This window comes from Periplaneta americana, chromosome 11, assembly GCF_040183065.1.
Source record: "Periplaneta americana isolate PAMFEO1 chromosome 11, P.americana_PAMFEO1_priV1, whole genome shotgun sequence".
Taxonomy (NCBI): domain Eukaryota; kingdom Metazoa; phylum Arthropoda; class Insecta; order Blattodea; family Blattidae; genus Periplaneta; species Periplaneta americana.
In genome coordinates, this window is record NC_091127.1 from 162338294 (window position 1) to 162354061 (window position 15768).

At 35.1% G+C, this 15768-nt stretch overlaps 1 protein-coding gene across 2 annotated transcripts in view; it reads left to right on the forward strand.

The window, feature by feature from the left end:
- The window catches only part of LOC138709533 (esterase E4-like), a 124527-nt gene that overhangs the window by 47786 nt on the left and 60973 nt on the right, over window positions 1-15768 (forward strand). Inside the window, exon 9 of one of the 2 annotated variants that reach the window (XM_069840360.1) lies at window positions 1714-1846. The exons of the other annotated variant lie outside the window; for it this stretch is intronic. Within the exon in view, the coding sequence (XP_069696461.1) occupies window positions 1714-1846 (133 nt within the window). The remainder of the gene's footprint in view (window positions 1-1713; window positions 1847-15768) is intronic. 2 annotated transcript variants of the gene reach the window in all.

Below are 15768 nucleotides of genomic sequence, written 5' to 3' on the forward strand. Positions count from 1 at the left end.
AAATAAATTGGATCCATAAAATAATAAATCCGTCATTAACTGTAATGTCTAGACTCTAGAGTTCCTTTATAATGAGAGTTGAGACGTTGAACCCAACAACAATTAAAATATGTAATGATTTGATAGCGCTGAAAATGGAAAAAACAAAACTCTTACGAGAAGTAAAACCATGTACCTATATTATATTATACACAAATATTAAACGAATTCGATACTTAATTTTATAATGTATTATATTATTTTATAATATAATTTATTATATCTGAAATATAAAATATTATTATTACAACTAGTTTGTCACTGAGAAATAAGGAAAAGCGGTTAACTTGAATTATTTGAAGCAAAGCGTTACTGGATTATGCAATAAGGTAGGCGATGTTTGGATCCTGTGTCTCAACTCTATTCTCAATTATTATCTTACCGTATGCTCGATTACACTAACCTCTAGCGCTTGAAAGTGGAACTAAAAGCAGGCGCACAGAGAAACAAAACACAGGAAAATTCGCTCAGTGTCCATTCTTTATAATCCCTATTCGCTGGACAGCCTGTGAAGTAAGGAGACGAAGGAAAGGTACTTGGCATGAAAACTACAACCAGTGGTGGTTCCTGTATTAACATCTTGATCAATCCCGCGGATAAAAATCTCAAGCTTTGCTGTATCAGTAATGTCACTGCTGTCATCAAGAGCCAGTGAATAATATACGATTTTTCTTGCTTCTTTTTTTAACCTTCCTCTTGATTATAATCAGGAATTTTCTAAATTCTTCTCTCGATACTTGGTCGAGAAATTCGTAGTTTTTAAAAATTAAAAACTTCTTATGGACACGTTATTTAAGCTATTTTAATCATTACTTTTTTGAGAAATTTTGTTCTATTAAAAGGCTTTAGAGCACGAGATATTTCAAACCCCATTAGGTAGCTGACTTCCTTAGATTTATTTATCTCATCTTTCTCTTCCTGGCTATGATTTAAGACATGTCAATTCCTGGCGTTAAACAGTTCGTTGGCACGTAATATTGAATCAGTTTTTCTATAATATTATTATTAAATGAATACCTAATTAATAATTACCCTCATCTAAAGATTAAGAAGATTAAAATTGAGATAAAACCTAATGATTTTATCCTTCTCGGGAGAAGATCTAAAAATATCAATATTCATGCACGTACAGAAGAATTATAGAAACACATACTTAGTGGTCAGAAATAATAATAATAATAATAATACATTATACATTATTCAGCGTGGCAATTAATGTTTCTATATATATACTCCTAATTGAACCGTTGAGCAAAGTAAACAAATTACATTTCGTCCGACAGAACAACAAAAAAGTTCTCCTTCTCATTCTTTACGAAACCACCTCTTACTGTTTGTAGAGGCAGAGTTTGTAGAGGGACATGATACCGCCACTGCTTGCCTTCAGTACGTGAATGAAACATACATAAATGTACAGGAAACTCCTCGTACCCGTTTGAATGTCTGTGATTACACGATGTGATCACGACACCCGCTTTAGTCACCGCTCATCTAAGCTAATATTAATCGTGATAGAGTTGTGAGAATATTACGACGTACATAGAGTGCACAGGCAATTCAAGGTTATCGTATTTTGAGGCTTCTCCTCACATCAAATCAACCACAAACTCACTTCGCCTAACTACATCTGTTGCCAAATAAAGACATATAACGTGGCATTCTGTATTATTTCAGGAGTTTGCCATATGGACGAGTTGATGTACCTATTTCCACAAGATCACATGTTTCCCAATTCGACAAAAACTAAGGAAGACGACGAAATGGTGGACATAATGACGAACATCTGGACTAATTTTGCTCGTACAGGGTAAGTATTTACAATCATAATGTTATCATAAAAACCAACTGAAATATAAAGAGGAACAACATGTTTATCCTACCAGAAGAAATTTGCCATGCCCTTTGGCTGAACCTAAATGTTACACAAACACTGGAATAAATCATTGCCAGCGTTACGGGCCAAGGTCACACAACTCTAGTTTGATAACAACTCCTGACCTAGGTTACTTTGAGTGTAATAAATTAAAAAAATATGTATTTATTATTCATGTCCCCTTTCTTTTTTTTTTTCTTAATTTCGATATACTATTTATTCATTCCAACTTATATTCTGTTCTTGACTTCATTCTGTACTTTCATCTTCGTAATTATCTTCTTCTTCTTCTTCTTCTTTTCTATAGGCATAAGCCTGTTTGTTTACACACACTACGTCAATGATGATTACGTCTCATTCCATCTCTTGAGAGGTCTGCCCACTCCTCTTTTTCCTCTAGGGCGTAGGTTCGTTGCTGCCTTAATAAGTCTCGTGTTGTCAGTTCTATCCACATGGGAGCTCCATTCCCTTCTCCTCGTTGTGATGAAAGTCTCAACATCTATAATATTACATTCCTTCCTAACATCCTGGTTCCTAACTCTGTCAAATCTTGTTTTGCTTACTATGGTTCTTAAAGTATTCATTTCTGCTGTTCTCATGAGTCGTTTCGTTTGGCTAGTATCTGCTCTTGTATCCGCTCCGTATGTCATTATTGGTCGTACACATGTTTTATAAATTTTTACTTTACTTTCTGTGTTTAAATATTTGTTTTTCCAGATGACATCTCGTAAGTATCCTGATATTCTCGATGCTTTAAAAACCTGAGTTCTTACTTCATCAATCAATCTACGAGAACTAGAAATGTGTATTCCAAGATATATAAAATCCATAACTTGTTGTATAATTTTCCCATTAACTTCCAGTTTGCATCTCATTGGTTTCTTAGATATACACATACATTTAGTTTTATTTGTAGAAATTTCCATATTAAATTTTTCTGCTGTTGTCGCGAATCGATGAAGTAATCGTTGAAGTTGATCCCTTTTTATAATAATTGTATTAGTTTTGTAATTTTATTGAATCTTTGTTATGTTTCATTTAGTACAAAATAGTTGAAGAGTCCACTGCAAGAATGGTGGATGTCAGCGGCGGTTCCTCGGGGGAGGGAAGGGAGGAACGTCCTCCTCACATTTTTCTTCTTTTGAAAGTAAATACCAAATAAAACATGTGCCTTGAAATTCGAGGAAGATTCGATAATTTTTAAGTTCACAGCTATAAGAAGAACTCAGATGATCGAGTTTTAAACGACGCGCGCTCATGTGCTGTAGAAAACTGTGAGAAAGATGCGAGATTGTCTGTGTGGAGGAAAGCCAATCCATTCCTCCTTTACTGCAGTTAACACACATAGACAACAGCGCACTAGCGGCCAGAGAAAGAAGCAGAGTTTTAAAGCAAGTAGATGGACGGTTAGGGAGGAGATCCTCCTCTGAATCAGCGCATGGGCGGGAAATAGAAACCGACTGGTCGTGCAGCAAGCTCGCTACTGCTGCCATCTAACGATCTTGCATTCAACCAGACTAGAACACATCTAGGAGGAGGCAAAACAAAAACAGTTTTAACGCAACGCTTTGAAAGACACCATATAAACTTTTTTTTTAAATTATAAATCAAAAATATTATTCATTGCACTTTATATAGGCTGCTATTCATGGTTTGAAACTTTCGTGGATATTTGAAAGTTAAAGTCGGGTTTATTTAAAACAAAGAGGAAGTAGTTCTACGTAGTTGGCCCCTGAAATTCACGTCTATTCATTGTTTACTAGACAGGGCAACAGCCAAGTTGTCAGTTTTGTAGAAACATATTTGAAACTGAAAGTAGGTACTCAAAACTACATCAATTTTAACATAAAAAATTAATCGGTCACCGGCAGCTTTGAACAATAATGATAGTATGACTTTACAAGAACTGACATTCTTCAAAAGCATGTGATACTGAACTTGTAAAATGTACATGTGGCAACAGGGACCACGTGGGTGGGTGCAGTGTTCTCGCTTTCCTCAGATTATTTCCCATTCCCATTTCCATTTCCGTAAAACGGTTCCGGTTACGAGTTAGTAGCTAGTCTCTTCCAACACGTGTGATGCTGTAGTGTGCTCGAAAAATGCTACGAGGTTGTGAATTTCCTTGTAATTGTTAATTTGCACAATTAATCAACAATGAAAGGAAGTGAAAACATAATATATTTTGGACAATTTAGGAAACTCAGTTTACAAGAACAGATTATTGCTATACAGAAGGGAAGGCCAACCCCAACACTACCTGGTCTTACAGGTATGCATGTTGGCTAATTTGTAGAATATTTCATTCAAGAAGGTGTCATTTCATGCTGTTAACCTCTTTCCTCCTCTTAAGAAATATGCAGGAGCCGCCACTGCATGTAGGCTAATTTGTAGAATATTTCATTCAAGAAGGTGTCATTTCATGCTGTTAACCTCTTTCCTCCTCTTAAGACATATGCAGGAGCCGCCACTGCATGCAGGCTAATTTGTAGAACATTTCATTCAAGAAGGTGTCATTTCATGCTGTTAACCTCTTTCCTCCTCTTAAGAAATATGCAGGAGCCGCCACTGCATGTAGGCTAATTTGTAGAACATTTCATTCAAGAAGGTGTCATTTCATGCTGTTAACCTCTTTCCTCCTCTTAAGAAATATGCAGGAGCCGCCACTGCATGTTGGCTAATTTGTAGAATATTTCATTCAAGAAGGTGTCATTTCATGCTGTTAACCTCTTTCCTCCTCTTAATAAATATGCAGGAGCCGCCACTGCATGTAGGCTAATTTAGAATATTTCATTCAAGAAGGTGTCATTTCATGCTGTTAACCTCTTTTCTCCTCTTAATAAATATGCAGGAGCCGCCACTGCATGTAGGCTAATTTAGAATATTTCATTCAAGAAGGTGTCATTTCATGCTGTTAACCTCTTTCCTCCTCTTAAGAAATATGCAGGAGCCGCCACTGCATGTAGGCTAATTTAGAATATTTCATTCAAGAAGGTGTCATTTCATGCTGTTAACCTCTTTCCTCCTCTTAAGAAATATGCAGGAGCCGCCACTGGTGGATGTCACTTTCTTGTCGAAAATGAACCAAGACTGTCAATGCATAGCTTAAGACATATAGAATGTACATACAGAGTTATATGGCATTAACACTGATGTCATTGTCCAGTAATGATTGGAAAATCACAGTTAAGCTTTGACCGCTAAGCATTTCAAAGTTTCAATTGCTTCTCCTGCAAAATATATTCCAAATGACATTCATCATTCTTGCAGTGGACTCTTCAGTAGTGATGGGCGAAGTTGTTCTTTTCCCGGAACAGTTCCGACTGTTCCGGTTCCGAAAAAATACTATGTTCCAAATAACAGTTCCGAAATAACAGTCACCAGTGGTGATGAGTCGGAGTCGTTGAGTCGTTCAAACGAACGGTACAGTACCCTCCCTCTTTACCATGCTGATAACACTGGAGCACTCATAGGCATGACATAGTACACATTCTTATCTATAGATGGCACTGCAATGCACATTCGAATCGATTTTGGAAAATTGCTGTGCATGCGGGCAGAACTCAAAAGCTTAATGTTAGTAATTAAACAGCTGTTGACTACAAGGACAGAATACAACACTTTGTTTTCGTACATAAAGTTATAAAGACATGGTAGCCAACTAAAAAAAATAACATAACATTTAAAACATATGGTATGTAATTTCTCTTCTCTCTATTACATAATAAAAAAAAACAAATCATTAATTTTTATTTTTACTTTTCTTAATGCAGTTATAATAATAATAATAATAATAATAATAATAATAATAATAATAAATATTACAATTTCATAAATAAAAAAGATATATATTGGCAGTACTGAAACCTGGAAACCCCGCAGTGGGTTAGTAAAATGTTGGAATCGCATCTTTACCAAAGTGTAATTTAAACTTCGCATTAAACCTCGCTCTCCAAATCAGTACTTATATGGGTAGTTTCCAACAAATAATGCTACAATATTTTTGTCGTTCTTTGATAACAGAGAAGATAGCACAAAAACTTGTGCTTGTCAGACTTAACCTCAACAAACGACATACCCGCATTGTAACTAAACCACTCATTACCATTTACGACTTTAACCTTTGTATAGAATCAGCTGATCAATGAATTAATAATAGTATGCGTACTTTATGACTTTGTAGAATGTTTATAAAACAGAATTAGTCAACTAATGGTGAAATAAACCATAAAGCGGGAATGAATATTACAGATTATTAAATACTTACTATAACATTACAGATGATTGGCCAGTCTTACAAATGTTGATATTAAAGTTCGCGCCACCGCAAGGATTTCAATTTCCATGCGCCCCCCTCCAACCACGTGAGAGTTTCAAGTACCAACTTCATCCAACGAAGTTCCAAGTATAACATAAAGAACAACGAGAACAGTGTAACTGCTGCTGTCGTTGGTTCATCGGAACAAGCTCCGACGTTCCGACTGTTATCTCGGAGTCGGAACATACGTAGTGCAACGCGGTACTGCGAGCCCGCAACAGCTGGGCAAGTGAGCAGCTCGGAGTCGGAACACTGTTATTTCGGAACAGGAGGTTCCGACCTACTGTTCATTTTTGCAACAGTTCCGAGACCGGAACAGTTCCAAAATAACTGTTGTGTTATTTTTTACCCATCTCTACTCTTCAGTTATTTATAGAAACCGCCCCGAACACGAGCTTACTCAAACGGCTGTGCGCTACGTCAGTAATAGATCTATGTATAGTCCGGGTCAGCTTACTTCATACCGTAAGGGTGAAACCTAACCATTTCCCCCCCTACGCTAGTGGATTGTGGTGATTTTCTAGTTTGCAGGTTGAATTTTCTTTTGCCAACTTCGTTTCGAATTTCGATACTGACAAATACTACAAATGATAGTGATTTTGTAATTGTTGGCAGATGAGACAAACGTTGCCGATACTGGAGTTCCATGGAATTAAAATTGTACTAGATTTCTGAATCAGTTACTGTAACCCACTGAAATTTGAACATACTGATAATTAATTAATATCAATATTAATATTAATACATAATAGTTATTCTTCACCTGACATAATTAGAAACATTAAATCCAGACGTTTGAGATGGGCAGGGCATGTAGCACGTATGGGCGAATCCAGAAATGCATATAGAGTGTTAGTTGGGAGGCCGGAAGGAAAAAGACCTTTAGGGAGGCCGAGACGTAGATGGGAAGATAATATTAAAATGGATTTGAGGGAGGTGGGATATGATGATAGAGAATGGATTAATCTTGCTCAGGATAGGGACCAATGGCGGGCTTATGTGAGGGCGGCAATGAACCTCCGGGTTCCTTAAAAGCCAGTAAGTAAGTAAGTAAGTAAGTAATAGTTATTTTATTTGTTGCGTTGTGGTTATAATTCAAGACTATAATCAGGTAAGTTTTCGGAGTTAGTACTAATAATTTCATGTGGTCAAACAAAGTACATTCTTAGGTTAGGTCTCGTGAATCAATATTTAGTCAAAACAATGAATTTCATATTGCCACACAAAATACCTAACATGTTCATCTCTTTCTCGTATAGTTTGCCTACAAAAATATGTTACAAATGATTGAATTATTTAGAATAACTGTTCAACATGAAGGTAAAGTACTGTAAGTAAATAAGTCATTCATTATGTAGGATCGTGTGCTATCTGGTAACAGTTGGCAACATTGACAAGACGGCAATATTTGCTGTTCAGGAACTATTCCCACGTGACCCTCACTATTTTCATTTTGTATTTTATGTAGCAATAAATATGCCTACTAAAAAGGCTACCATAGTCCCGTCGCTCTAATTTCCGGCAGCCAATCACGTTGCAGGTCGGCTACATTTAAACGTGTGCGTCTTGTGATTCGCTGATGAAGACGTTATAGGCTCGATAAATACTTAACATAATCGCCCGCCATTTTGGCTCTTTCGTTTGCGTTCGCAGAAAGCACACGAGGGCGTTATTTGCCGCTCAATTATTTGCTGAATAACAGTGCGTTTGATTTATTATCATAGGAGCTACGACATGATAATGTTTAACGGTGTGGCAAATAGATCCCTCGTCTGGTAGCTCGGCAACGAAAGAACAAAAATGGCGAACGATACTACCTACCTAGACTTTATAGAGCCTTGACTTCCTAAGACGTAAGCAAAAAGGAGTCACGCCGGGAATAACAGCGTCGCGACTATAATATTTGTTACTTTGTGTAGCCTATATAGCCTATGTGTGATAATTCTCATCGCTACCAGTGGACCTACTCGTACCGAATTATCTGAAGTTGCTAGGCAGACATTTGGCCCAGTTGAAATCAATTAAATTAAAGACAATTTTATTATTTAAATTGTAATTTGGTCTGTATTAAATTTGCCTATATAGCAAAATTATTTTGCTCAAGTTCTCGATGGCGAAAGATGTTCGTGTTTGGTCGAATAGTTCGTCGCCGAGTCCGCACAGAGCAGCGGTGTTCAGCACAGTGCACCCTCGGACTAGCGTCTATTACCCGCGAATAAGAGAGGCACCATTGTGCCTTTGGCTGCTGGTGGGTATGCTTTCTACCTCTCCTTCTACACGACGGTGCATATAGCGATACACTGCTTACCTGTTACCCATTTCAGCGAGTTCTGACGACCACTGCTGTAGACAGTTCTGCACAACCAAAAATTCTCGAATATTTAATGTCCAGAATCCATTGTAATGTATGGACTTGATAAGCAGAGACCGGAACTTTGGCAGAATGCCATTTTAATTGTGTTAAATCTATCTTCATTTTGAAAGTAAATCTGTACGAATTATACCTTTGTTTTATGTTGCCCTTTTCTGCCTCTTTTAATATAAATTCCTAATTTACAAAATAAATGCTTTTTTTGCCTTTATTTGATTTATTTGATTATTTATCTATTATTTATTAATTTATTATTAAAAATTGCCTACAGGTATATTTTAATTTATTTCTATAACCGCTACAATGAAAGTGACTTCACCGAATGTATATTATTGTCTTTCAGTCAGTTCATATTCTCTTTGCAACAATGAGCGTTTTAATTATCGCTTGTGTTTATTTGACAAGGCAACAATGAGTGCGGGTCTAACGTTATTTTTAACGGTTAATTTTCTTTCAGTTTTCATTGCGATGTTGTTGTAACTAGTTAAATATTTCATATCGCAACATGTCAGTACAACCAAACACAAAAATGCACTTTCCAAGGCTACTGGGAAGAAAATTTCTTTGCTTCCAACAGTAATTGCAACATCGAGTCGAAAATCTCAATTTTCATTCGACTTAGGCCTATGTAAAGCATTTCTTGCTGCCGAAATCCCTTTGTGGAAGTGCAAGGTTGTGGGTGTAGTGCAAGGTATTTGTAATTGCCTTTTATTGCGTATTTTAGCTATTTATGTTGCCTTTTTGCCTGCCTATTTTAATGATTCATAATGTCTAAACTTCCGGACTCTATTAATAAGTTTCACGGATAGGCCTGTAAGTAGTATTAGTAAACGCACTTAATGCATACCATTACAGTAGTGCACAAACCACATTTATTTCAGAAAGAAATATTATGGCATTACTCAATCTTCAACGTTTGATTACGATGACTATTACACTCTTACTACGTCATATTACTTTTGACCAATAAAACGGTACGAAATGACGTATTTCAACCAATCATGGCTGCTTATCGCACAATTTTATCGCGTCCCTAGCATTTGTTTAATTTTATCGCGTCCCTAGCATTTGTTTAATTTTATCGCGTCCCTAGCATATGTTTGTTTGCCAACATTTGAAACTGCGCTGGTCTGGACGTCAAAAAAAAATATATATAAAATTACAAACCACTCCAGTTGATGCACAGCAGTTTCAAATATGACTCGCATTGGCATTCAAGAACAAGAATTAATAAAAACCACTGACCATACCTATGCATCTTCTGAAATCCGATTTACAAATAAATGAAGAGCACCATTCGGAAATCCTGAATAAGTTGAATACACCATGTAGGCCTAAATCAACGAGTTCCACTTCTATTACGCACACGTCCAATATAACATCAATTGAACCACAAACCACATTCAAATTTGAAAATTGTACATTCAATAATTATTCCTTTTAAAATTATTCATTCGGAAATCCTGAATAAGTTGAATATACCACGTAGGCCTAAATCAACGAGTTCCACTTCTATTACGCACACGTCCAATATAACATCAATTGAACCACCAACCACATTCAAATTTGAAAATTGTACATTCAATAATTATTCCTTTTAAAATTACTCATGTTTATTTTTTATGTCATCGTCGTTAATTAAAACTTTTCTAACACTTGTGTATATTAGTTAGGTTATGTTATAGGTTCTGCTATATGATATTATGGATAGTCACGTATCAGAGATTGTTTAATATTAAGATTTATTGAAAATCATCTGTCAAGTGACGTTGATTACTGGGATTCGGATAATTGAAGTGGAATGTTGCATTTTAATAAAAATGAAACTGAATCAACAAAGCCTTCTTGACTAGTAACATTGCCATCGTGTATAATAGATCGAGAACTCCTCGACGAGAAGGCATTGCTCACTACTGCCATCTAGCATGCATCTAGCGTAATATTTGTAATGTTGAGATGGTACAATAATACATTTGAAGATAGTTGTATTTTTGTAAGTCAATTAATATTTTATTGTATTGGAGTACTTCGTTACTTCTAATCTTTATATACTTTCTTCTAATCGTGTAATAGTCAATTAAATCCCACTCGAGTTTTGATTTTCTCTAGATAAATCAAAACGTCTAGTGAGATTACTGTTGATAAAAATCGCTATGTATTTTTTCATCATCATCATCATCATCATCATCATCATCATCATCATAATCATAATCATAATCATCATCTAGGCCTAATATTCATATCCATTGTCATCTCAGTTCACACCATTGTAGAGTTGGGCAACACGATTCTTTTTCAGAAGTCGATTCCAAAGATTCAATCATACATTACGAATCGATTCTAACGATTCGTTCACGATTCTTCTCAGTCTGCGATTCCAACTATTCTTTTGAATCGTCAACGAACGACCCGCAGGACACTTTCCTTTGCAAACCACGCGTAGAACAAAAACTTTGTACATCTCTCGCATAGATTGCATAAGAGGCGAGACATTGGATTGTCTCTTTCTCATTGACTGGAACAGAGCCATCTTCAGCATGGGTAGGTTTGGCAACGCCGAGTGGAGGCGGACGGAGGCGAAATAAAGGCATGACGTTTGACGTTTTAGTGCTTTGATTTCGTTGTAACATGTACATTTTCGACATTAATTGATACAAAACTAAGTGCATATGATCAAGATTCAGTGTATTGATGAATGTAATTCATTACGGAATCCGAAATGGTATTTTATTTGAGTTTCAGAATACCGCGTAAGCACTTGCGTACAGCCACTTATAAAAAAATTAAAAGCATAAGTGTTTTTTATTGATGGTACAAGGCAAAATAAATAAATACTTAAAGAAATGTTACTTGTACCAAAAATAAATAAAATAACGACGTACTTTCGCAAAACCCTATTCCAATCAATTAACCATTATGTGGCTAGTAAATTGACAATGTTTTGCGCTTTATGTTGTTTCACCTCTGACGTGAAAGGTCTAGGATATCTAATACATTTTAATCTCATGTGATTATCTGTCGTGCTTTTCTACAAATATTTCAGATATCCAGGAAGCCAGTTTTAGTTTGAACCTGGCCAGTCACCGTAACAATACTGTTATCCTAAATTATTTGTTATAAACTTTTTAAACTACGGAATAATTTTAAATAAATATAACTACAGAAAACAAGCTAAGAACGTGAATTATGCAAACAAAATAAAAATGTAAACAGAGAAAACTATTGACATATTTTAATAAAGTATGAGGATGTAAATACAGTTAGGTCAGTATAAAGTTCTATGAAAAAATGAAGGAACATACTTTCAACATAATACGTAACAAAACACATCATTATCTGTTACGTATGTGCCAATTAGCATAAACTCAGTGAACTTTAAATCCTGTAAATACGAAGTGAAAAGTAACATGTTTATAACTAATTTATTGCGAAAGAAATAATATTAATAAAGAAATCTTGAAAACCAAAAACATTTAGTGTATGCACCTAAAAATTATAGGTAGTTCTGACGTACAGCAGGCATTCCGAATCTTAAACAAAACTGTAACATTTATGGGATCACAAAACAGCTGTTTACAATGAACTTGAAAATCAACGGCGTAACTTTATTGATATAGCAGGCGAGACCCAACAATTTGGCTGGAATTCTGATACACCACAAGCACTATAAAAATGTAATTTATGCAATATTTAATATTTAGAAGAATTGTCAATCACTTTGTCATTAATAATAACAATAAAAATTGCTAACGACTGCAGCCATATTTTCATTTATGGTCTTGTTTTTATCGTCAACACGCACTTAGTTTATAATACAGTGAAACCTGTTCAAGACGAAAGTGACATGGTCCTAATTTTTTTTCCGTTGTGGACAGGTTTCCGTATTATTCAAGTGTGATATTAAAATGGAATATTTTGTCATTCATATACATGAAAAACAAAATGGCATGCCGCAAACTGCAAGAAGTACAAAATATTCCATTTAACACTAATCACATTAAATGAGCTTTCTGTCGCTCATTACGTTGGTGAATCATCTTGATTAAAATCTCATTTTCTGTATAAATATTATCGTAACTCACTCATTAGTCATTAAACATTACTAAAGTTTACTAATCTCATTCTATTTAATATCTAACATTGTACTCTAATACTGTGCTGCACATTATTAATTAATTGGACTAGGAGCCATCTATTAGAAGCCTTGAATTCTGGTTTATTTAATTTCTTTCCCAGTTCAATAGCTTGCTTTGCAGAATAGATCCAGAAATTGGCTTGTTCTTTGAAAGGTCATGAAGAACCCACTCTCACAACAGTTCATTTATTTTCACATAAACAGTTGCTTTCTGGTTCCTTTTGTGTCACCAATATTGGCCGCAAGCCACTCACTCATTATGATCTTTAATTTTTAAAGTGTCACACCTGAGTTTTCCACAACTGTACTTCTAATATTATTTCACATAGACTTTGTTTCTAATTTACCTTTATCTCGATAACTTTTACTTCATCACTTTATGTTATCTTACAAATAAATTCAATAACAGAAAAGGCATGGCTACAATATTATGAAAGTCTCTGGACTAATGACAATGATACACAAGTTACGGTAAATGCAGATCCCAATGTAGATCCAATTACTGAAGAAGAGATAGATGAAGCACTGGTACATTGTAAAAATAAGAAAACTCCTGGAGTTGATAGGATAAACACAGAATTGATCAAATATGCTCCTAATGCTGTTAAAACCAGAATTCTTGAGCTGTTGAATATGTGTTGGACAACAGGTTTTGTACCAGAAGAATGGAATATAGCACAAGTATGTCCTATTTATAAAAAGGGAGACAGACTGAGAGAACGACCAGTGAGGGTAGGCTGAGGCGCGCAAGTGAAAACTCAACAAGGAGAAGCGATTGTGGATCAACCGGCAAAGTCAGCGCAAGTGAAGAGCAATTTATAAGAATGCCACATGCCGTTGGTAGTCCGGGGTGCGCGAGAGGAAGTGCTACAATATGGAGGAACTGTGCGTTACCGACCGATGGAATAGGAGAAGGTGACGAACAGTTATTAAGAGGTAAATTGACAAATAGAAACTCTATCAGAAATAAAGTAGATTCAATCAAAACTATAGATACTGAACGAAACTACCTACTAAGAGATAGGCATCAGCAAAGACTAAATTTTCCTAAAATTAGAAACACTTATTATTAATTAAATTAGATAAGCAGACAGGTTTTGAAAATAAGATAGAATTACGTCAAGGTTTTAAAATAATAAAAATTGAAAATAGAGAATTAAGGCAGTTAGTAATGTATTCAGATATTATTTAGTAAAGGTTCAGAAGATAATTTTGACTTTATAAATTGCTTTACTAATATGTCTTAATTTCAATAATAATGCATTTATAATAAACTTAGTAGGCATTATAATAGTAATGAATTGATAATGAGTACATGCGACACAATAATGAAACTGAATTGAGGTTGATTATGTAAGCAACTTGTCAAGTTTGCTTTTAAGCAGGTATGCGATAGTCTTCATTGAAGTTACGCAAACGTTTCTGCTGACAAGGAAATATTGTAAGAAATAAAGACAACCTACATATAGAATGTATCGAGTCAGCTAATTCAGGTTCATGACTTACAGTATGTCGACGTCTGATCACCTAATTGGAATAATAAGTTATTATTAAAGTAAGACCTAAATAATTACAATTAAATTGTGAAAAGGAGCAGATAGAATAAGGTTTAATGTCTTAATGGTTATCACGATTGGTTTAAACATGCACTAAAACCAGACGTAAGTGCAAGTTTGAACCAATAAATTATTGAGATTTGGGATAAAATAATGAGTCTAGGAAATTGTATATTTAGTATGTAGAACTACATTTGTTTATAGATCTTTTGTTATATTATTAAGTTTTGTACTTGTGAACTATATCAATAAATCAATATGTCAATAATTGTAATAACTATCGAGGGATAAGCCTTTTATGTTCCTGTTATAAGATTTATGCTAGAATAATAACAAAACGTGTAAAACCAATTGTAGAATCACTAATTTCGGAGAATCAACATGGATTCAGGAAAGGAAGGTCATGTGCAGATTGTATATTTATCATCACACAACTAATTGAAAAGCGACGAGAATTCAATCTTCCTACATATTTTGCCTTTATAGACTACGAAAAGGCTTTTGATAGAGTTGATCGTAACATACTATGGAAAGTACTGATGAATCGTAGAATCCCATCTCAACTAATTAGTGCTATACAGGGCCTTTACAAAAACAATAAAATAATGATTAAAATACCGAACGGTACAAGCGAAATGGTAGAAATAAATCAGGGAGTGCGACAAGGGTGTCCCCTCTCACCCACTATGTTTAATATATACATGCACGAAGTCATACAAATATGGATGACGAAGATTGAACATTTCACCATTAATAAGCTAAATTTTACAACATTATTTTATGCAGACGATCAAGTGATAATTAGTGGCAGTGAAAATGAACTACAGAAAGCAATTTTCAGATTGAATAAAGTAGCCATTGATTTTAATATGAAAATCTCAGCAGAAAAAACAAAAACTATGGCATTTGTAGGATCACAACCATTACGGGTGAAAATTGAATTAAATAATATAATTGTACAACAAGTAAATACATTTAAATATTTAGGCTGCAATGTGACTTACAAGTCAAACTCAGAGATTGAAACTAAAATCAATGTTTTTAATCATTTTTGCGGAACTCTACGACGAACATTGGACAGAACAGTGAAGAAAGAAACTTTATTAAAATTTTACAAAGTTATGGTTCTACCAGCATTCCTTTATGGCAGTGAGAGTTGGACATTAAGAAAAGATCAAGAACGTAGAATTGTAGCTAGCGAAATGAAGTTCTTAAGATATGTGGCAGGTTACACCTTGATAGATAAGAAGAGAAATGAAGATATAAGGAAGGAGCTAAAAATGGAAAGTTTAATCCAGACGATTAACAATTACAGAACTAACTGGATACAACATGTAGACCGAATGCCTGAAACACGCATGACAAAAGCTGCTCTACAGTACATGCCTAGAGGAAGAACATCGCTGGGAAGACCTAGAAAGAGATGGCGAGATCAATTGTGAGGAGACGTAACAGGCCATTCGAGAGGCCTAATAC